Source organism: Pseudorca crassidens, chromosome 19, assembly GCF_039906515.1.
Source record: "Pseudorca crassidens isolate mPseCra1 chromosome 19, mPseCra1.hap1, whole genome shotgun sequence".
Taxonomy (NCBI): domain Eukaryota; kingdom Metazoa; phylum Chordata; class Mammalia; order Artiodactyla; family Delphinidae; genus Pseudorca; species Pseudorca crassidens.
Window position 1 is genome coordinate 4,205,435 of NC_090314.1, and position 22,371 is coordinate 4,227,805.

Below are 22,371 nucleotides of genomic sequence, written 5' to 3' on the forward strand. Positions count from 1 at the left end.
TGAGCCATCCTAGCAAATTATCAAACCTGAAGAAGGGGTATGGGAGCTCCCAATTTACAGACGCTCAGCAGAAGTACGGGAGGCCCAGGACTTACACCTGGCATCTGAAGTGGGAGCAGTTTTGCCGGACTGAGCCCTTAGCCTGTGGGGTCTGCGCTAACTCGCAGATAATGTCAGAATTGAGTTGAGTCACAGGACACCCAGTTGGTGTCCAGAGGGATGGAGAATTGGTCGGAGTGGAGAAAACCCACACACATTTGGTGTCAGAAGTGGTGTTTGTAAACAGGACATAAAGGCTTCCTTCATTTCCTCCACTGCCGCCCTCTCGCTGTCCCCATCCATCAGCTCTTCTTGGCCTCCTTTACCCAGGCCTTTTGATCAGAAGGTGGAGTGGGTGGCAGTGTTGTCTCTAAGTGGTTTATTTCCTTCCGAGACCCAGGCTGCGGAGCGGGGACCAAATGCTGTTCTTTCAGCTACTGCATCTTTAGGAGACCAGTTTCATAAATCTGGACGTTATCCCGTTGTGCCCTCTGACAAGTACAAAGTGATCTTTTTCTTTTTTTTTCTTTTTTTTTTTTTTTTTTAGCGGTACGCAGGCCTCTCACTGTTGTGGCCTCTCCCGTTGTGGAGCACAGGCTCAGCGGCCATGGCTCACGGGCCCAGCCGCTCCGCGGCATGTGGGATCCTCCCAGACCGGGGCACAAACCCGTGTCCCCTGCATCGGCAGGCGGACTCTCAACCATTGTGCCACCAGGGAAGCCCCAAAGTGATCTTTTGATTCACGATACATTTCTAGCAATGGCTTGGGAAGTAAAACCACCTGAGAGGCTAGTTTGTTGAAGGTGAGGGTAGTTGGGGAGGGGCGGTCTGAGACTGCCTGACTTTACGGTAAGCAGTGACTTACTTTTTCTTCCCCGTCTAGTCCCGCATGTGAGGGGATTAATCTTTAAACCCTCTGCCTCGGTTACCGAGTAACAGGCACAGTTGGTTTTGCAGGCCAGTGTGTTCCCAGTGGCAGCCGTTCACTCATTAACACTTCTGGAGGGGTTGCGTGTCCTGGTTAAACTCCAAATGTCACACACGGAGACCCACCCGGCTGTACACACTGATTTAATTAGTGAGCAATCTGAGCAGGAAGGACCCAGTGGAACCAGAGACATCATTGCCACCAACAGGGAGCATCTGGGGTCAGATGTGGAGCTGAAGCCCAGCTCTGGCCCTCAAGTGGTCGTGCAGGGACAGGTGGCCAGCCTCCTGCCTTCGTCCCTTGACTGTGACCCGTACCACCTACTCTGAGCGCAAAAGGGGACAGTGTGCAGAAGAGCTAAGCAGGGTGGCTCTCGGCCCCTGGCAGACGCTTGCTGGATACTAGGACCCAGTATCTGTGGTCCTGGGAGACCCTGGGGACCCAAGGGGATGGTCAGGATGGGACGGTTTGGCCTGATCACTGGTCTAGAAAAGGGAGCAGGAAATTTGGTGACAGGCCTTTATTGTCCAGTGAAGGGTGTTCTAGGACCAGGACTGCCGTGGCTGGAAGTGAACCATGTGACGCAAGTCTCTATCCCAGGACCCTCTCGGTCCACTCACGGCCTGCTGGGTGCAGAAGGATGTGGCTGCCATCATGGTAGTGTCCCCAGAAGTGGGGCATCTGTCCCCAACCCTCCGCGCTTCTTATCCGAATTACATACAGGTTCAGCCACCCATTCAGTAACGACCCCTTTCTGGGACGATTCTGGTTGCCTCTGGATCCACTAGGCTCCCTTTACTTTTCCCGAGCCTCCCCCGAGCGCTCCCCACTCCCTCGATCCCCACTGGGGGTGGAGGAGATGTAGCTGCACTTTGAAGCAGCTTCCCTGCACGCAGCCACACTGTGGGCAGGAGGTGGCACCGTCGGCTCGGTTTAATCATCAATTTATTTCCTGCCGGGAAGCCCTTTCTGCCCTGGCCTGGCCTCAGTCCCTCCTGCTCGAGCTGGCCCTGCTGCAGGATGGCTGCGGACAACTCTACCAGCGGCCCCCACGCCCCCGGGCCGCAGCTGAGCGTGGTCGACATCACCATCATAACCGTGTATTTTGCCCTGAACGTGGCCGTGGGCATATGGGTGAGAGGACGGTGGTGGTACCAGCTGGGGTGGGCAGTGGGGTGCGGGAACCGGCCGGCACGTCCCTAGGCGTTGCATCCTCTCCCTGGAGGCCTGGTGCCCGCGGGGTCCTCCTCCCAGCCCCGGGGGAGATTTGTCGGAGCCTTGACCGAGCCCCTTTCCCTCTCTGGCAGCAGCTTCTCAGTCTCTAAAGTGAGGAATAGGAAGTCTCTCTAAGGGCAGGCCGAGTGCAAGGCTTGGGGCCTTCTATGCGGCTGACACGCTGGGGGCCCGGGCACAGCACGCCGTCTTCCTGGCCTCGCCTCCGATGTCAGATGGACTCACTGGACGAACATCGCCCTGAACGATAGAATCACAGGGGTTCTCGGCTGCACCAAACCAGCTGGGCCAGAATCCAGAGGCGGGGAGGGGCGCGCAGGACCTGGGGGTCTCTGTTTTGACAACTCCGTGTCCACCAGCCTAGCCTAGTTCATAAGCCAGTTTCTCCCGCCTTTGATAGGAGAGAAGCGATTTTGGTCATCACAGGCAGCAGCGGGGCCCCTTCTATGCAGGCACTGTGCACATCACCCTAACTCTCCCACAGCCCCGGGCCAAAGGCCAGCCCCGTTTACAGGTGAACCCCGGGGCTTCAGGGGACAGGGACTTGCGCAGTGAACCCCAGGACCCTGCACGGAGGGGAGAGCCTCCTCCTGTCTACTCCTAACGCCATCAGCTGATGAGCACTGGGGCTGTTTCCACCCTTTGGCGTTGTGAATAACACCGCTGTGAACATTCGAGTACAGGTTTTGCTCGAGCACCTGTTTCCAGTTCTCTGTATCCTGGGAGTGGATTTGCTGGGTCCCGGGATAATCTGTGTGTCTAAGTCTTTGGGGAGCCAGCGGACTGTTTCCGCAGCAGCGGCACGAGCCACGCGAGGGCTCCAGTTTCCACTTCTGTCCTTGCAGTCCTCGTGCCGGGCCAGCAGGAACACAGTGAGCGGCTACTTCCTGGCGGGCCGGGACATGACGTGGGGGCCGGTGAGTACACCCTGTCTCCTCCCGCCCCTCCTTCCAGTGGGGCCGCATCTGATCTCTAGGTCAGCCCTCATCTGCATCCCTGCGGTCACTGTGTGTCCTCCTCACCCAACGTCACCCCCCAGGCCAGCCCAAGCAGGCAGTGATGGGGCAGGCTGAGACTGACAGGGGGTCCCCAAGCTGGGGTGCTGGAAAACGTGGCAAGGGTGGGGCTCGGAGTCGGGGTGGGCCTCTTGCTAGATCCTTTTCCTCTCTCTCCTCCAGATGGGAGCCTCCCTCTTTGCCAGCAGCGAGGGCTCGGGCCTCTTCATCGGACTGGCAGGTTCGGGTGCAGCTGGAGGCCTGGCGGTGGCAGGCTTCGAGTGGCATGTGAGCTCCTGGAAGGCGGGCCCAGGCTGTGTGGGGCCGTGGGAGGAAGCACAGCAACCTTGAGAGATGCTGGATGGGGCTGCATCAGAGCCTACCCCTCTGTGGCCAGAGGGGCAGCTCCCAGCAACCGGCGTGGCCAGCGTCCAGGCAGGCGGCGCTCCTGGGGAAGCTGGGTCTTCAGAATGCTGAAGAGCCGCGGGAAGCCGTGAGCCTTTGCCTGGCCGTCTGTTTATAGGGCTGCGGGGGCAGGGCTGCCCCAGGTTCTCCTGGCAACTCAGGCCTCCAGACCCCTGGTGTCTGCTGTCCTTACTCTGCCTCTGTCCCCCTCAGGCCACGTACGTGCTGCTGGCCCTGGCGTGGGTGTTCGTGCCCATCTACATCTCTTCGGAGGTGAGTCTGCTCCTGGGGCCTCAGGACAGCCCCGCCTGCGTCCGGGCCTTGGTTGGAGTGGGTGGTGGTGATGGGCAGGACCCCTGGCTTCACTCACAAGGTGAGTGAACCCACAACTCTCAGTTCTGGGTTTGTTGTTAGTCCAACTAACATTCCCATCAGCCCACGAAGACAGGTCCCCTCGGACCTCAGCCCATGGGCCTCGTCTGTTGGTTTCTGCTGTACCTGCGTGTTGCATCTGGGGGATGATGCATCTACCCGAGCACACAGGCTGCACACCTGGGCTGTGCACTGGGCTACACACCTGGGTGAGACACCTGGGCTGCACACCTGGGTGGCACACCCAGGGGACACTGTCCTTGACTCCACCACTCCTTCAGCCCCAGCTGGGCTGTCACTAAGTCCAGGGGATCCCCTTTCCTGGTTGTCTCAGTCGGGCACAGCCGGCTTCCCCAACCAGCCGAAGCTCACTGGATTTGTCACCACAGCCTCCAAACTCATCCCTGTGCCCCCAGGCACAGTCCCCCGAATCCATTCCTCCTGTCTCAGCCTGCCACACCCAGGCCTGAGCCCCTCAGGATGTGATCAGAGCGCTTAGCCTGGAATTCCAGGCCTGGCGTTGGGAGTGTGAGAAGCTCCCGGTCCTGAACATGGGCTGTGGTCTCGCAGCACGCTTAACCCCTGCCCCCGTGCCCCCGCCAGATTGTCACCATGCCTGAATACATCCAGAAGCGTTATGGAGGCCAACGGATACGCATGTACCTGTCTGTCCTGTCGCTGCTGCTGTCTGTCTTCACCAAGATATCGGTGAGCTGCCCCACCCCCAGCTTCTGGCTGGAACACCCCTGCTCTGGGGTCCTCGAAGGGACCTGACATCCCTTGATCTGTCTCTGCCTTGTCTAACAGCTGGGGAAACTGAGGCCTAGAGAGGCACACTGACTTGCCTAGGGTCACACAGCTGGCCCAGCACCCTGGGGCTGGGCTCAGCAGCCGGCGAATTTGGGGTCAGAACGCAGGCCCCGTGACTCCTGCTTTGCCCAGGTTCTGGATGCGGGGTGTCAGGGGTTACGGTTAAGGGCCGGCACCGGGTGAGCCGGGACCGCCCACTAGGGGGCGCCCAGAGCCCGAGGTCTCTGGCCCGTGATGCCGTTTGGTTGTCAGTCCTCCGCTAGGCTGACCCTGCGGCGCCCCCTTTCCCTTGGGGGCCTGGCCTGGCCCCGCTGGAGGGCCAGCGTGGGGCGCGTCGTGTCCACACCCTGCGTTTCACAGGTAGGGAGACGGAGGCCGGGAGGGCGGGGAGCTGGTCCCCGGCGCGCGAGAACTCCGCGGCAGAACCAGGCCTCGGGTTCTCCCTCCCGAGTCCTCGGTGCCTGCCGGTCCCCTGAGGCCGTCCAGCCGCTCCAGCTCCGGCCCCTGCGAGGGCTCAGAGGTGGTCGGCCGGGCCTGGGCGGCCTGCTTCTGGCCGAGCGAGCCCGCGCAGCCCCGAGCCTGCTTCCTCCCGCGTGAGGCCTGGCGCTTCTGAGGGCGTGGCCGGGGCTTCCTCCTCCGCGGCCCCTGCGGCCCCCGGGAGCCTCGGCCGGCCGGGCCTTCACCGGAGCTGCACGTCTGCACGTCTCCTTCTGGGTGGGTTTCGGGGTGTTTAGAGAGCAGGCGCCGCCTTCTTCCCTGGACAGATCCTAAGAGTTCTCCCCTGGGGCTTCCCTCTACCGACCAGGACGGCGCCGCTGCTCTCCAGGCCCAGTTCCCACGCGGGCTCCTCCCCTCCCGCCCCCCCCACCCCGTGCCGGCCGCCTCCCTGGCAGCAGGGCCTCAGTACAGGGGGACGCAGGTGTGTCACGGTGGGCGGGGGGGACAGTGCGGACCCAGAAGAGGGGTTGGCGGTGCCTGCTGGGGTTGCGTTGGTTGGGGTCTAGTGGAGAAGGGGGTACGCACGGCATGGGGGGTGCAAACGCCAAGGAGAGAGGTGCACGGCGTAGGGCGCGTCTGGGGTGGTCCCGTCCGGAGGCCCAGACTGCAGGGGTCAGGCGCCTCGGGAGCAGAGGAGGAGCTGGGAGGGAGGTGACCGGGAGCGGTGGCAGCTGAGGCAGACCTGAGGGCCGCAGCTGGCTCTTGGGTGGCAGTTCCCGCCCTGGCCCAGGGGGCTCCGTCGGAGATGAGTGAGGAGTGCCCCAGGGGCCCTGGAGGCTTTGAGCAGAGGTGACACGGTCAGGTCTGTGTTAGTGCCACCGGCACCCCCAGAGGATGGACTGGAGGGGACAGGGGCGAGAGGCGGGGGGCGGGGGGCAGTCTGGTGAGGCCAACCCCTGGTCGAAGGGGTTTCGTCTCCGCCCACCCCCCTGTTCGTCCTACTGGTGGCTCTGAGGCAGAACTCACACGTCACACTCATAGCTTGGGCAGGACGTCCAGAATGTCGGGGTTGGGGGGCAAAGTGGGGGATCCTTCGAGGCCACCTCGTGTGCAGCCCTGTTTACAGACAAGACGATTGAGGCCTAGGGAGTGGCCACCACTTGCTGAATCAGGCAGGGACAACCGGTAGAGCCCAGTGGGCCCGAGCGCTGCCGTGTGGCGCTGAAGGAGCCAGGCGTGGTACTTCAGACTCCACTTTGTGATGGGATGACTCAGTTTGCCCACCTATAAAATGGGGAGCCTCAAGGCTGGGGCTGCCTGGATGAAGCGGACAGGGAAGCAGGAGGAATGTGGATTGCCGGGCTGGGTCTGGGAGGGACTGGGGCCCCCCAGCTAATGTTTGGGGCTGAAGCTGTTTGCAGTGTGTGTGCCCAGGCGGCCCCCAGAGGCCCTGACCTCACTGGGTGGAGCCCCAAGAACGCCCAGGACCCTCACCAGCTGCAGCCTGTCCAGAGACCACAGGGCCCGCCTGCCGCCAGCCCCCATGTGGGGACAGTGGTGTGCAGAGAGAGCAAGCCATGGGTGGCAGGGGGCCTCACACGGGCTTGGGGGGAACCGAGCTCCATCACCGTGTGCTCTGGGAAATAGAGAAACCCGGCCTGACACCCCAGGCCACTCAGGGTAAAGGCCAACCGTGGCCAGCAAGACCCTCACCTCTCCTGCTTCTCCCGACGCAGACATCACTCCAGCTACACTGAGCACACCCGAGGCATGACCCTGCCACAGGGCCTTTGCACCTGCTGTGTCCTCTGGCTGGAACCTCCTCTCCTGGATATCCATGTGGCTCACGCCCCTGCCTCTCAGGTCTTTCACAGCTCACCCTCTCAGCGAGGCCCTCGGCTGCCCCGCAGGTGCAGACCTGCGCCCCCTGTCTTTCACACACGTGCTACCTTCTTACGCTGAATGATTTCATTAGAATGGCCACAGTCTGCCTCCCCCATTTTTTCTCTGTTCATTGGTGTATCCCCAGTGGTACTAGGTGCCCGGCACACCTCATGGGACTGAATGGAATCATCTATGTCAGGCTCGGCTGGGTTTTCCGTGAGGGGCCAGATAGAAAGTATGCTCAGTTTTGCATGCCACTTACACACCACTGAAATTTGCTGTTGGCGTTTGAAAGACACACCAGTGCGCCTGATGGGATCAAGCCTGTGGGCTATAGTGTACCAGCCCCTGGTCTATGCAAACGTGCCTGTTTATTGAGCACCTACTGTGTGCCAGGCCCTGGGTGGGCACCCATGATGAACCCATTTCTCGTTCTCAAGGACTTTTCCTTCCAGGCAGATAAGTCAGCAGAGCAGTGCATCCACACTGAGTGGTACAAGGGTGATCAGTGCAGCAAATGCAGGGCTGAAATCTGGACGGAAGAGAAGGAGCAAGCGACAGGTTTGCTTTGCAGACAGTGGTCCAGCTGCTGAGGGAAGCCGATGGGGCTGGGGAGAGGGTGCGTGCAGGGCCTCTGGGCCGGGAGGTGGGTTTCATTCTGCGCGAGTGGAGATGCAGAGACCTCGGCGCTCCCTCTGAACAAGCCGAGTGCAGGAGGGACCAGCGAGGGGATTCCAAAGGGATGGGGCCCAGGGTGGGGAAAGTGGAGGCGGGCAGGAGTACTTTGGGAATCAACAGCCATGGCCGGTGGGTTGGGTGCAGGGAGTGTGGCAAAGGTGAGACGTGTCCAGAACACTGAAGGGACAGTGATGGCCTCTGTGGAGATGGGCGAGGTTGGGGGTTGGGGACACAGGCTGATTTGGGGTAAACTCGTGGTAAGTGTCAGTGCAGGGACCTGCCCAGCTTCTCTGCTATCCACAAAGGGAGGGGGCAGTAGGGTCTCATGCAGGAAGGTGGCCAGGACAGGGCCCAGCCAGGGGGCACGTGCCTGTGGGGCACTCGGGGTGCTGAGAAGCTGTGACGAGCCAGCGGAGCAGCCCTAGCCTGCAGGTCAGCTCAGCCCAGCTCCCTCCCATGTCCGGGGCTCATGGCCCCTGCAAGCCCGTGGGATGGTGCAGGAACGGGGGGTCAACCCTCTCAGGGGCCCCGAGGGTCAGCCCTAAAGCCCGCAGCCCTGCTCACAACCGTGCAGCTTTGGGCCAGTTGCTTCGTGCCTCTGCGCCCGTGCCCTGCTCTATGGAGTGGAGCGGCTCCCTCAGGGGTCCCGCCTGCGCCTCCGCGGCCTGCCCTGCGCAGGGCCTGCAGAGGCCAGCAGGGCCAGAGGGGGCCGAGCACAAGTGCCTGTGTTTCTCCACATCTGCACCCACACTTTACCCAGAGGCTCAGGAGGTAAGGCGACGTGCTCGCCAGGGACGCAGACCCAGGTCCGAGCGGGGCTGTTAGCTTCTAGCAGGCTGCAGCTCAGCTGGGGCCCCAGGAGAGGGAGCTCCGTCGGCAGAAGGAGAGGTCAGAGCCGGCCGGGGGCCGTCTGAGGCTCCTCGCGGGGTCTCCTTTAGAGCCAGCAGGCAACCGCACATTTGCTGGCCTCCAGCGGCAGCTGCGTAGCGTCCCCAGGGGGTCGGCGGCTAAAGTCCCACCTCCACACCTGTGCCTGTGCTGTTCCCGCTGCCCACGCATCACTCTTCAGATCTGCTGCCCTGGAAGGAAGTCCCTGAGCAGTAGAGCAGTCGGGGAGCAGGGCGTCGGGGCGGGCTGAGTCCTGAGCGATGAGATGCAGAGATGGGAGGTCCCAAGGCAGAGGGACTTGGGCGGGCCAAGGCCTGGAGGCAGCAAAGTGCCTGGCGTGGAATGTCGGCGTGACCAGACTTACCTGGGCTTAAAGGGATGCGTGGCCAGAGCCTGGAGGCTGGGCGCACAGGCCAGGGCTGTCCTCTGAGGCAGATGGGGTCCAGGGAGTGGTCTAGAGCAGTGGCTGGAGGACAGCTAGGTGGGAGGAGGGGCTGCTACTTTCTAGAGCCCCCCTGCTCCGTCGCCGGTCCCCTCCATCTCTGATACCTGCCAGGTGGGAGGAGGGGCTGCTACTTTCTAGAGCCCCCCTGCTCCGTCGCCGGTCCCCTCCATCTCTGATACCTGCCAGAGCCTCGCCTTGGGGAGGTCGCTTGCCCTCCATGGGCCTCCGTTTGTCCCTGGTCTGACGGGGCAGGGGGCTTGGAGAGTCCTTCCTGCTCTGATATCCAGCAGCTCTGGGCTTCTTAGCTTGGGCTGGAGGTGGACACACACACTCGCAGCCGGGGGCTGGGGGGGCCAGAGTGAGGGGCCGCCGACTCCCGAGAACACCTTGTCTGAGTGCCCACGCTGGCAGGTGAGGGGAGGGGAGGAGCCTGGGGGAAGCAGGGGTTCCACAAGCCTGACTCCGAGCGGGGCTGGTCAGCTCCTAGCTCGGCCAGTGCCCCAGGCCTCGGGCAGACTGTCCCCCACTCGGCAAGCTCAGCTAACCCGCGGGCTTGCCCAGCTCTCTGAGGAGCCTCTTGGCCCCAAAGGCTGTATTTTGGGTTATCTCCCTGCCATTAAGCAAGCCCAGAATGGCAGTTTCGGAAACTTGCGGCGGGGAGGGACCCTGGCCCAGCCCTAGGTCCCGCAGGATCGGGTCCTCCCTCCTTCCCTGGGCACCCACTGCGCAGTGGGGAGGGGCGGGCAGTTGTGGTCCGTAAGGCCCATTCCAGCGCTGAGGCTAGAAGACTCGCCCCAGGGCTTCAACTCTTGCCTCTGTGCTGCCCCAGGGCCTGGGATGGCAGGACTGTGTCCAGTTCAGCCCTAGGAAGCAGCCTCGGCCTGAGCCGTGGTCCTGGCTTCAGTGTCAACCCCATGGTGGGTCAATAAGCGAGACGGCCCCTCTGTTCCCCCAGCCCACCCCTGGCACACATCTGGTTTCTTCTTGGGGTGCCCTGCTTAACAGGGAGCAGAGAACAGGGACCCAGGGACCCAGACAGACGTGGGTCTGGAGATGGAGGCTCACTCGTCTTCTTGGACCCCCCACCTCCAGGAAGCCCTCCCGGACTCCCTTTTCCATCCCCAGGCAGGGGCCAGACTGAACAGCAACACCGCTCCCTGGTGGGCAGAGGCCACTCAGGACTTTATTAACATCAGCAACGTCCCCTGCACACTGCTTGTCCACAGCCAGGACTTCCTCCCCTTCAGAACAGTCCCTGGAAGGTGGCGGGGGGGGTCTCCCCTTCTTCCTCTACGTCGGGTGTGTGGCGCTCCAGGTCCTGCGGTTACCTCGGGCCCCTGCACACACCCCTTTCCCGTCCCCAGATTGACCTGTACGCGGGGGCCCTCTTCGTGCACATCTGCCTGGGCTGGAACTTCTACCTGTCCACCATCCTCATGCTCGCCGTCACGGCCCTGTACACCATCGCAGGTACGGCGCCTGCGGGTGGCAGGTGTGGCCTGTGGACATGCCTGGGAACCCGAGCGGTTGGTGGGGGGCAGGGGGCCACCCCCTCCCACAGCCTGGGACCGGGCCAGTTCGTGTCAGGCACCTGGGCTTCTGCAGCTGGCTCCGCTGGCCTGGCTGCTGCGTCCACAGCTCACCCACCCGTGCAAGGGCAGGGGACGTCGATGTGGAACAGCTGTCCCTCCCGGAGCTCTGCTCACCTCCCTGTCCCTCCCCCGTCGAGGCCAGGGCCCCTCCAGCTCTCTCGTCTCCACCTACAGGGGGCCTGGCCGCTGTGATCTACACAGACGCCCTGCAAACGCTCATCATGGTGGTGGGAGCCGTGATCCTGACGGTCAAAGGTGAGAGGCCATGGGGACTGTCACAGCAGCGAGCCCTTTGGGGTCTGGGTGCCGCCCTGTCAGGGCCCCGGTGTCCGCAATGGGGGTGGGTGGCCTCATGAGGTCAAGCCAAGGTCAAGCCACGAGGCAGTCAGCCCCCCACCGGCCTCCCCTGGGTGACGGAGGCCTGCTCCCCTCCCACCCCTGCTGCCCAGCGGCACTTCTGTCACCCGCTCCGGGCCGGCTGGCATCTGGCTGTGGACCTGACTCAGGAGGCAGGGCTGTCCGCACCCACGCGGGCTCGGGGCTCAGTGGGAGCAGGGCTGCGGGTGGGCGTGCAGACACACTTGGGAGACCACAGACCTGCCTGGACATCTGCCCCCATTGCTTCAAAGCATGTCCAAGATCTCAAGAAGGCAGCAGGACAAAGGCAAGGTGGAGAGAAGGGGGGTTTGGATCTCCTGGTCTGGGAACAGGGAGGAAGCTCGGGGTGGGGGCTGCCCCAGAGGTAGTGAGATCCCCATCCTGGGAAGTATGCAAGCAGAGCCAGGAGGATCCCACGGAGAGCAAACGGTCTCTTCCAGACTCAGACTCTAGGACCCTGTGGCTGGGCAGTTTCCAACCCGTGTCTGGTGTTCGTCCGTTCGCTCTGAGCACTCCCCCTGGCCTGGCCTGGGCTACAGGTGGCACTGGTGCCGGGAGCCCAGAGTCCGGGCAGCGGGCCGCCTGCTGGGGAAGGCGGGGGAGTGGGGCCTGTGGCTGCCCAGCCTCCTCACAGACCAGGGGCCTGTGTACCCGGAGCCCACTGCGGGAGAGGCACCCAAGCAGCCAGGCCTGGTCTGGATGGGGGCGGGGGAGTGACCACAGACAAAGCAAAAGCCACAGGTGGGCCCAGACCCCGAGGCAGACAGGAGCAGTGAGGGGGTGAACGTGGTTGGCTCGCGCCGGCCGCCTGGCGGTGTAGCCTTGGTGGTGCCCCTGCCCCTCTGGGGACTCTGTGTCCCTTCTCAGTGCCACATCCCCCAGCCATACTCAGCTCTGCCGAAGTCATGTCCTTTGGAAGCCCCTGGGTCAGGACGTTAGCCCTTCAGATTCCTCAGGAAGGTCCTCGAATGCCAAGAAAAGACACGTTTGCTTCCTTGGGTCGACAGCCTGGCAGAGAGCTCCTCACCTGAGGCTGGTGGGCGTCCAGAGGCCGGCGGGACACTGGGGTGCCCTCGTGTGGAATGCTCATTTAATATTATCATTTTAAATACAAATAAAATAGTCCTTTGAATTCACCTTTTTTAAAACCCTCTACGTCCATACCTTTCCAGACCCTGGAAAAGGTGAAGTGGGAAAAGTTGAGTTTGATGCAAGAAGTTACTCGTGAGCTGAGGGCAGTGGGGCTGGGAGTCACGGCCGCCAGCCACCAACCGTGCCTGTCCCGCCCACCCCCTCCAGCTTTCGAGCAGATCGGCGGGTATGATCAGCTGGCGCCAGCCTACGCCCGGGCCGTCCCATCCAGGATCATCTCCAACACCACCTGCCACGTGCCGCGGGCAGACGCCATGCACATGTTCCGAGACCCCTCCACGGGGGACCTCCCGTGGACCGGGATGACCTTCGGCCTGACCGTCATGGCCACCTGGTACTGGTGCACCGACCAGGTGAGGTCACCGCCCTCCCTCCCTTCCTTTCTTCCAGGGTGGCTCTGGAGGTCAGGGCGGCCAGGGAACACCTGCGCGGTGAGCCCGGGCTGGGGTGGAAGCCGTGGATGGCGTGGCTTCAGGCCCGGGCACGAGGTGTTAGGGGTCCTTGCAGTCCCGGGGGGCCTGGGCCTGCCGTTTAGAGTCGGATGAAGCCCACTGGCCACCCATCCTGGCCTTCAGGTGCTTCAACTGGGACAGTTTGGAGTACGGGATTCCGAAGGGGCTGGAATGCTCCTCGGCGGCCCTGACGTCGGCCTGGGGGCTGGCGTTTCGGGCCAGTCTTGGGGTCCCAGGACCCGGCAGCTCACAGGGCTCCGGGCCACCCTTGGCCTGCCAGTGCTGGGGAGCTGCCACAGCCGGGCCTGCTTTCCTGCCAGAGCTCTGGGCGCCATTGGCGGCGGGGCGGTACTGCGGGGGTCCCAGGGTCCTCGACGGCTGCGGGAAGGCATCTTTATCCCTAGGGACTCGGTAGTGGTGGAACCGCTGGCCCTGGGAGAGAGAGAGCAGAGTGAGTGAGACCCAGGGGCTGGGGCAGCTCTGCCCCTTCCTGAGGGGCCCTTGCCAGGCAGGCTGCAGCCGGCACACCTGGGTTTGCTTCCTGGCCTTGCCACTCACCAACGGGTGGTCCTAGACAAGTATCTTCCAGTCCTCCGTGCCTCGGTTTCCCCACGTGTCCCAGGGGAACGGTCCGCCTGCGAGGTCGCACTAAGGCCAGCGCCTACTCTTCCCCATGCCCCGCCCCCCTCCTCCACATTCTCCGTAAGAGGGACGGACGGGGATGCCAGAGACAGTGCCTCCCCCTGCGCCCGCGTGTGTGGTGAGTGTGGCGGCTAGGTCTTCCTCCGGAGTCTGACTCTAGGCCTTCCCAAGTTGGGCACGTACCAGGTGGCACCAGGCGGCCCTGCTCCCTCTCTGGGCAGAAGCAGACGATGCCCCCGCCCTGCCTGCCTCGAGGGCCACGGGTAGCTCCAGGTGGCACTTGGGCGGGAAGGGGCCTCGTCAGCACCAGAGCCTCAGCGGGCACGGGCCTGATGACCGTCCTCGCCTCTGGACCCGTGGCCTCGAGGGCCCCACCCAGGAGCGAGGCAGCCAGCCCAAGAGTCGACCCAGCCAGTCACTGTGGGGTGAAGGGGGGCAGCTTCCCTGCGAGGCAGGCCTGGCGGCCCCATCCACAGGCCAGAACGCTGAGGCCCAGGGTGGAGTGCCTGCCCGGCGAGGAGCGCTCTGCAGCTCCCGAGCACAGGTGTTTTGTGTGCTCGCTGGGAGACCCTGCCTGGGCTGTGACGGCGGGAGGCAATCTATGTTGGGAGGGTCCAGGAACCCTGGGAGGCTGGGCCTCAGTTTTCCCATCTGTGACATGGTGCCGGAGAGTCCCTTGTAGGCTGCGCCCACCACGGGTGTCTGCCTAGCACCCCTGGGGGGCCTGGGGGCCGCCGGCCTGGGTGAGCGAGGGGCTGGTTGAAAGGCCGGCGGTGGAGGGCATGCGGGGAAGTGTCTAGACTGCCCTGTGGGCCAGCCGGGGCCCCTCTGCCCCAGGGCACCTCTCACTCCCTCCCCACTCAGCATGGCCTGGCATGGCATTGGCGTCTCTGGGTGGGGCAGCATTCAGGAGATTCTCCCATGAAGGCCAGGTGAGTGGCCTGGAGGTCAGGGCTGGACTGGACTTGCCTCCTGGATAAGAAGGTCACACAAGGAGGCAGCTGACCCCAAGGTGGTCCAGAGTGCCTTCCCCCCCCCGCATCGTCCTGCTCAGGCTGGGTCTGCCTGGGCGACTGCTGGGCCTTGGACCAGAACCCCCGCCTGCGTGGTACCGACCTCCTGGGCCCTGGGGGCTTGGCAGGACTCTCCTCAGCCCCCGGGACACCCACGGTGTGGCCAGCGGCAAGCGGCAGCTCTGTGTGCCAGGGCCACGGGCGCTTTTCGTTTTCTTTAGGCTTCTCAGTGTCTCCCAGCTCAGCCACAGTGCATAGGCGACATCAGAGCCCAGCAAACCCAATAAACAGGAGGCAGAGGCCCGGTGGGCAGAGAGCTGCCACACCCCTCCCCGACCTCAGCCGCTCAGTCAGCACCCCCAGGAGGCGCACAGACCCGAGGGGCCTTGGGGCCTGCCCGCTCCCGTGGTGCCGGCGCTCCTCGCGTCACCTGCCGCTGCTGCAGTTTCAGACGGGCTGTCTTTCAGGCAGCAGCTGGGTCAGTCCTCGTGGCGGCCACCACTTTTCAGGCTCCCGCGCAGGTCAGGTGCAGTGTCAAGTGCATGGGCCCCGTTGCCTCGTTTCTCCCCGTGTTCCCGTGGGCTCTCTTGTCCCCATCTCACAGCCAAGGGGTCCAAATGCTCCTGGGCGGCACAGGGCCGTGGCTGACCCTGAGGTGGCCCTGATGAACGCCTAAACTTGGTGACTCACAGCCGGCCACCCGGGCACGGGCTTGGCCGTCCACACGCGGCCTCATCCAGGATTTGCAGCAACCCTGCAGGTCGGGGGTCATGTCGCATCTTGCAGGCGAGGACAGAGCGGTTCGCGGAGGTCCAGTGGCCGGGCCGGGAGAGGGAGCTGGCCTCCGGCAGGGCCTGTGCAGAGAGGCACTGGGAGGGTGCTGCCGGGGAGGCCCCGGCCTTGCCTGCTGGGGCACCGAGCCTCAGCTTCTCCAGCTGTAGAATGGGGCGACCACGGCTGTCCCGCCCACCTCCCGGGGCTGGCCGCCAAGGGCACGGAGCAAAATAAGGGAAGACACGCAGGGATTTAGGGAAACTCTTCTCTCCCGCGGGGAGCGCGGCCCTGGGCTCTTGTAATCACAGGACATCACAGGGGAAGGGTCTACAGAGAAGCTGTCTAGACGGGGAGACTGAGGCCCCAAGCGAGGAAAGGACTTACGGCACGTCACAGGAGCTGGCGGAGAGGCAGGACTGGAATCAGCTTGCCCTGCAGACCCCACGCCGCCAGCCCGGGCACCCTGTCATTTTTTTTTTTTTTTTTTTAATTAAGAAAAGCAAAGGCAGTTTATTTTGAGCTACAGCAAACGGGAGGCAGCTTCCGTCCCTCACATTTGGCAGAGGCTGAAAGGCAGGCAGATGAGCCAGAGAGTTCTGCAGAGGTCCTGATGGGAGGCCCTGATGGGAGGCCGCGGCCCGGGGACACGGGAGGTGGGGCGACCCTGTGATTGGTGCGGGTAGGAAGCGAGCAGGGGACAAAAGTTAGAGATGCTGCCAGTTACTGATTAGGTCCTGGCCACCTGGGGCTAACTGTTAGAGCAGTCATCGTGCAGCCTCCTCAGCGGTTACTGGAGATAACCGTCGGCCTTCCTGCGTGGCTCTGAGAGCTGTTTATTGTACGTAACGGGGTGGCTTCCCGGGCAGGTCAGAGTTCTTTTTTTTTTTTTTTTTCCCCTGGGCTGCATCACGGGGCTTGTGGGATCTTAGTTCCCCGACCAGGGATTGAACCCACGCCCTCGGCAGGGAAAGCACAGAGTCCTAACCACTGGACTGCCAGGGAAGTCCCAGAGTTCTATTTTTAGACGCGGTCCAGCCAACATCCAAGTGCTATTCAGCCTCTGTGGGACTGCGCTCCACAGTAAGTGCGAGTGAGCACACCTCCAAGGGCATGCCTTCGCTTCTGGACCTTGAGGTGAATATGACAAACTGCTCAGAAGCCTAAATCTTGAGGGATAATCACCTCTGATCCAGAGCTCCATTACAGGAGTACGATTTTCATCTCATTTTCTCTGAGACACTTAGATGGGCCTCTGAAGAAACACACGACAGTTTCTCTTAAGGACCCTAAACACAAATGAGCACTAAGGGGCCTCTGAGATGGACACACGCAATTTTGGGCCTTTACAAAAACCACTTTTGTGAAAGTGGAGGGAGTTCGAGTACAGTGGTGGAAACAGGTTCCTCCTAAAACAAAGGCTGTTTCCACTCCTACGCCTGACATGATGAGTCTGCATTTGTTCCGTTGGATGTTAACTGTTCCCTAGGCGTCAGACATTAGATCGAGCATGGCCCACTAGGTCCACGACTATTAAGTACTGACTATCTTCAGCCAGGTAAGACCTTGGGAAAAGATGGAAAAGACCACATAGAGAAAGCATCTGGGGTCCTCTGATGGAGAACAGGCTACAAGCCACTATTTCCCAGAATGCCCTGGAGCCCCTTTGCTTTGATGTAAACCCAGGTTATTTTCTCCCATTGATGAAAAGGTGCTGGAGGATGAGCCGGGGAGGGTGGAGTCTCCCAATGGACACCAAGGAATATTCTAGTGGATTCAGTGGGCTGCACCCTGAGAGCTTTGAAAATGACCCCATCCCTGCCTGATCTACCAGAGAAAAATCTGTTTTAGAGCTTGCCCTGCCCTGGCACCCTGTAATTAATGCTTCACCAAGAGCTGTGTCTAGAGGGAGATGCTAGGAGCTACCTGTCAAACCTGCGTGTTTGGAAAATAACTTAAAATCACAAAGAATTCCTACTTCTGGATTGCAGGAGGTGATTTAAACTGCAGAACACCGAAGGAAAAATACTTGTATTTCAAAGTTATAGACTGCACAACTCTGTGAACATACTAAAAACCATGGAGGTGTACACTTTATGTGGCTGAACTGTGTGTGAATCACGTCTCAGTAAAGCTGTTTAAAGTCCCACATTCTTTTTTTGGTGTCAGAACTGGGAGGGATCTCAGATGCCATCAGTTCCAACTACCCCCCTCCCATTCTGCAGATCTGGAAGCAGAGGCCCAGGCAGGAGCTGCCTGAGGCTACATGAAGTGTTGCCCTCATGCTGCAGCTTCTAGCTCCTTCCATTACTGAAACGCAAGCTTCCCCAAACCCAGGTCCTAAAGCCCCAGACCTCTGCCAGGGACACGACACAGTTGGAACCAGCGTCTGCTCTTGGCACGTGCATGAGCCTGCCAGCCTCTCGTGAGGGTGCAGGAGGTGGGGGGGTGTCCCTGATAACCTACCCACCCAGGGTCTTCTCCCGCCCTGACAACTGCCAGGGTGACGGGCTGCTCAGGACCAACACCTTCCCTCCTCGACAGCTAGGGAGACTGAGTCCCCGGAGAGAACCTTGGCCCCAGGTGCTCAGACAACTGGCAGGGATGCTGTTGGGTGTTAGGGTGGGCGCGGTTGTCTCAGGCCGGTCTCGGGCTAGTGGGACAGCACCTAACTCACACACTCCCTGAGGCCCACGGGCGAGAAATCCCGAGGAGGCTGGGGCTCACTGCCTCCCCCTGCCCCCAGGTCATCGTGCAGCGCTCACTGTCCGCCAGGGACCTGAACCACGCCAAGGGGGGCTCCATCCTGGCCAGCTACCTCAAGATGCTGCCCATGGGCCTGATCATCATGCCGGGCATGATCAGCCGTGTGCTGTTCCCAGGTAGGACGGGCCCTGGGGGCTGGGCTGGCTGCAGGGTGCAGAGGTCACCAGGAGGAGAGGTCAAGGACAGAGGCAAGGTGTTTCCCGGCCTGGGGGAGCGGGGAGGGGAGTGGTCCCCAGGGCCACAGTCAAAGGGATCGACACGGAGATGGCTTGACATAAGGTCCGGGCAAAGACTACCTACTGCTGTGTGATCTCAGGGTGTGAAGGAACATCTCTGTGCCGCCGCCATCTCCTCATCCACAAACTAGGGAGCAGACCACCCACATAACACCACACCCCTGAAACCTCTGGGTGTGTTGTGTGTTTCCTTTCGGATCCTGGTAGCTGGCTCAGGTTGCCTTTATGGGATGCTGGGTAATGACCTGGGGAGGCGGCTGCCCAGCAGACGGCACCTTTGGGTGCTCACGCGTGGGGGAGGGGCTCCCAGGACCCCGGTGCGCAGGGGCCCCGACCCACCTGTGCCTCCTTGTCTGCCAGGTGTGGGGCCTGCATCCTCAGAGCGCCTGCCTCTTCTCTCTCCTGACCCTGGGCCCACGAGGAGCCACCCAGGGGTCCACCAAAGGTCCCACGGGTCATGTGGGGAGTGCTCAGATGTTGGCGGGGGGGCTGGGCTGACCCGTTGGCCACCTGCTCTGAGTGGCAGCTCCGGAGGGCGGCCGAGCGCTCCATCACCTCAGAACACTCATCTGACACAGATGAGGAGACCACCGAGGGCCGCTCGGGGCCAGGGCCACGGCCAGAGCTGCCTGAGAGGCTGTCCTGGTCACTGAGGGTCACGTAGTCGTCGTCGTCTTCCTCCTCCTCTCCCTCCAGCCCATTGGGGACCACCGGCCCCCCGCCGTCGGGGTCATCCTGGGTCATAGACAGCTGGTACTGAAGCGGGGCATGGCCTGGGCCTGCCGTCCTGGGGAGCCCGTGGTCCGTCCGGTTGTGGGCTGCCTGCCCCTCTGGGGTTGCCAGGGCCCAGCCAACACCGCCGCCCTCCTGGGCAAGCAGGTCTGCCACCGGGACTGTGCGGGGCTTGGCCACAGGAGGCCGTGGCTCGGTGTCCCCCTGGGGGCGGCTGTTCTCGGCTGGGACCGCGTCCTGGGGGGATCTGGGCTGGGGGGCGGGGCTGGAGTCCTGGCTCTGCCTCCACAGCTGGGTCCTGGCCTGGGATGTGTCCTGGATCTTGATGCGGTTCATCTGGCTGGGCTGGGGGTTCCAGATGTTGGGGTCGATGATGTTGATGTAGCCTAGGATGTCGCTGCCGGGTTCCGGGTCCGGCTCCACCCACGTGGGCAGGTATTCAAACATGTTGGCCCGTTCCAGGTTGAGCAGCCCCGGGTGGATGGGCAGGGGCGGCTCGGGGTGGTCTCCCGGCAGCTCGGCTAGGGCCGTGCCCCGCACCCCCAGGGTCCTGGAGGCCTCCCGCTGCTCGGAGGACAACTTGGCGATCTCGTCAGCACTCTTGGCCTTGACCAGCGCGTACTTGGGGTTGACAAGCTTCTTGGCCATGGTGCCCGAGGGCACCTGCGGGACCACAGAGTGCAGCACGACGGGCTCGGGCTCGGGCTCCTTCTCCATGGGGATGTCCTTGAGGCTGACGCCGTGTGATGTGAGGTACAGCTCCTGGAACTGCCGGTCGAATATCTCCACCACCTGGCCCGACAGCACGGAGATCACGTTCCTGTCCGTCCTTGCAGCCGACCACGTGAAGCTGCAACAAAGGGCGGCAGCCTGGTCAGGCGCAGGGCCCAGGGCCCGGGAAGAGGGAGCAGCCCCCAGCCCCCCACCCCCATGCACGCACAGGCCAGCGTCCATCAGACCGTGGCCACAGAAGGGATTAAAGAGAAGCGAGCAGGGGCAGAGGACGGGGCCCGACGGGGCCCGAGCCCCAGCGTCAGGCCCGGTGTGGGACCTCAGGCAGCGCCTGTGTGGCAAGCTCCTTGTGGGTGTGCAGCCTGGACAGTGACTTGTGCCCACCCCGTGTGGCCGTGGATGGCCCCTGCCTTGCTGCCCCCTGCGTGGCAGGGCTGGCAGAGCTAGACCGCACCGTCCTCATCCTGGCCCCTCCCTGAGAGCAGCTCTCCAAGTGACCGCCCTGTGGGCCTGGGAGGACGCAGCCGGCCTGGCCCACAGCCCACCTCTGGCTGCTGACACCTCGAGGCAGGAACAACAGTCTCACGGCTAAAAGCGTCGCTCTGCCTGCTTCCGAGACGGGTGGGCAGCGTGCAGGCATGCCCAGCCCCACTCACACCTCAGCAGTCTGGGGACCAGTGAACTGGAATAACCGGGGTGTCACAAGGCAGGATTAAGGGCAGAAACCAGCTGGGAACTGGAGCCGCCCCTCCCCTGGCCCCCAGAAAGCCAGAGTCACCTGTAGGAGCCGCAGATGGCCCGGTCTCCATCCACGAACATGAACTTCTGGGCCAGGGCACCCTTGAACTTGGTGGCCGACCGCGTGAAGAATTCGGTCCCTCCGCTGCTCCGCACCCTGAGATTCTGTGTTGGGAGACAGGGGGCAGAGTTACACGACCCAGCACTGACCACCCTGCCCGGGCTCAGGGAGGGATTCGGGGGATCGCCGACGGGCCTGGGGAAAGGGGCGGTGCATGTGGGGACGCGCCGATGTGGGTAGGGGTGGGAGGAGGGCAGGGGCTGGAGATGAAGGGCTGCAGGATGGTCTCGGTGTGGCCTGAAGGGGTCCACAGGGCAGCCCAGCCGGACAGGCCCCGTGTGCGGGCCAGCCTGGAGAATGCTGCTGCAGGGTCCCGAGCAGGAGGGGGATGCAGACACATTTCAGGAAGGTCCCCCTGATGGCTGGGGGGCTGTGCAGCTCGGGAAGGGGAGGGGCTGCCCTGAGGGAATCTAGGTCTTGCACTTGGGCAGATCAGTGGCCTTGCCAGGACGGGTGACCAGCCGGGCCTCGCCCCCGGTCTCCCCCGCACCGCTGTCTCTCTGTCCCCCTAAGCCCTGCGCACTGTGGGCAGGGATGCCGGCAAACTCCCCTACTTCCCCGTGGGCCAGACCCCTGCCTGGGACCCAGGGGCAGCTCAGGGAATGGCCACATCCCTCCTCCCTGTGCTGGCGCCGTCGGCTCAGGAGCAGGCTAGAAAGGCCCTGAGAAACCACGGCAGGGGAGCCGAGAGCCGGGGTGGGGGGGGTCTCCCAGGCGTCATACGCACACCCAGCATGGCCCGTGTCAAGGCTGGGCCCCTCCTGCCTTTCTCTGGGCATCAGGGCTCTCCCTCTGCGCAAGCCTGTGGGTGTGTGTGGGCCAGGGGCTGGCTCCCCTTTCATCAGGAGAGCTGCTCGTTCCAAGGGAGGGGCAGGTGGGAAAAGCCTGTGGTGGAGGGACCCCAGGATGGGCGGGGCAAGCCTGGCTGACCCCCAAGAGTCAAGGGGACGGCTGAGGGCACCCCAACGTAGACCTCAGGGCAGGAAGCAGACTTGGGCTCAGGGGTGCAAGCATCGCCCAGGCAGTGTGTTAGAAACGCAGGCTCGCAGCTGCCCCAGGTTCGACTCGGGGGGACTGGGGTCAGGAATTCCGTTTTTAACATAAGCCCCAGTGATCTGACGCATGCCCAGGACAGAAACCCCTTGTAGGCCCCGGTGACGGGAGCCTCAGTCCCTTCAGAGGGGTCTGTGCCTGCGGGGGGTGCTGGTCTGTTACATCTTCTGCGACATCCCCTAACCCTGACCCTCACCCACTCACCGGCCCCAGCTTATTAACTCGTTCACTGACCCCTGCCGAGGTCCCCAGCGCAGACACAGACATGACTGTGACACAGATCCCTCGTTGGAGGAGAGGGGGAAGCAGATAAGTAACGACCCCAGCTGTGGGGCGCCTCCCGGGAAGGCTGGCGTCTGGGCTGACGTGTGAAAGACAAGGAAGAGCGGGCCGGGTGGGAAGAGGACGCAGCACCCCAGACCCAGGACTACAAAGGCCTGATTCAGACATGGGAGGATTTTGGGGGAGGGGGGCGGGCAAAGGAGCCAGCAGAGCGGGCCCAGACAGATGCCGAGGAAAGACCCTACGGCCGCTGAGGGGCCTGGTGGGGCCCGGGGGCAGTAGGGAGCCACAGAGGGCTTAGAGCAGGGAGTGAGGGGTCAGAGCCGTCCAGTCCCGGCGTCCAGCGGGGAATGTGCATGAAACACACAGGGAGCAGAGGAAGAGGACAGGAGGGGCTTCTGCACCTGAGGGATGTGAGTCTGGGCAGGGGCAGAGGGGAGAAAAGAGAGAACTGGAGGCCATCTCCGCTCCAGCCCACAGCCCTCGGTGCTCCTGCGCCCGTCCCGCCTGTGACAGGTCCCGGACCTTTCCGCCGGGGCAGCCTCAGGGCAGTACCCACAGAGGGTGAGGGGCAGGTCCCATGGATGCCCGCCTGG

The 22,371-nt window shown here is 62.8% G+C and overlaps 2 protein-coding genes across 4 annotated transcripts in view; one reads left to right on the forward strand and one right to left on the reverse strand.

Annotated features, from left to right (window-relative positions):
* The first annotated feature begins 619 nt into the window (after nucleotides 1–619).
* Nucleotides 620–22,371, forward strand: part of SLC5A10 (solute carrier family 5 member 10) — a 56,254-nt gene continuing 34,502 nt past the window's right edge. Inside the window, exons 1-9 of one of the 3 annotated variants that reach the window (XM_067715234.1) lie at nucleotides 620–2,101; nucleotides 3,046–3,117; nucleotides 3,379–3,483; nucleotides 3,814–3,873; nucleotides 4,576–4,680; nucleotides 10,480–10,585; nucleotides 10,882–10,962; nucleotides 12,385–12,590; nucleotides 17,862–17,997. In XM_067715234.1, coding sequence (XP_067571335.1) covers nucleotides 1,988–2,101; nucleotides 3,046–3,117; nucleotides 3,379–3,483; nucleotides 3,814–3,873; nucleotides 4,576–4,680; nucleotides 10,480–10,585; nucleotides 10,882–10,962; nucleotides 12,385–12,590; nucleotides 17,862–17,997 — 985 coding nt within the window. In that variant the 5' untranslated portion in view covers nucleotides 620–1,987. Of the gene's footprint in view, nucleotides 2,102–3,045; nucleotides 3,118–3,378; nucleotides 3,484–3,813; nucleotides 3,874–4,575; nucleotides 4,681–4,990; nucleotides 5,143–7,544; nucleotides 7,666–10,479; nucleotides 10,586–10,881; nucleotides 10,963–12,384; nucleotides 12,591–17,861; nucleotides 17,998–22,371 lie in introns of those variants that run through there. The other 2 variants (XM_067715235.1, XM_067715236.1) reach the window with 2 other exon arrangements.
* Nucleotides 12,584–22,371, reverse strand: part of FAM83G (family with sequence similarity 83 member G) — a 29,626-nt gene continuing 19,838 nt past the window's right edge. The window contains exons 3-5 of the mRNA XM_067715232.1: nucleotides 20,360–20,484; nucleotides 18,457–19,699; nucleotides 12,584–13,121 (exon numbers count right to left, since the gene is read on the reverse strand). Coding sequence (XP_067571333.1) covers nucleotides 12,729–13,121; nucleotides 18,457–19,699; nucleotides 20,360–20,484 — 1,761 coding nt within the window. The 3' untranslated portion in view covers nucleotides 12,584–12,728. The remainder of the gene's footprint in view (nucleotides 13,122–18,456; nucleotides 19,700–20,359; nucleotides 20,485–22,371) is intronic.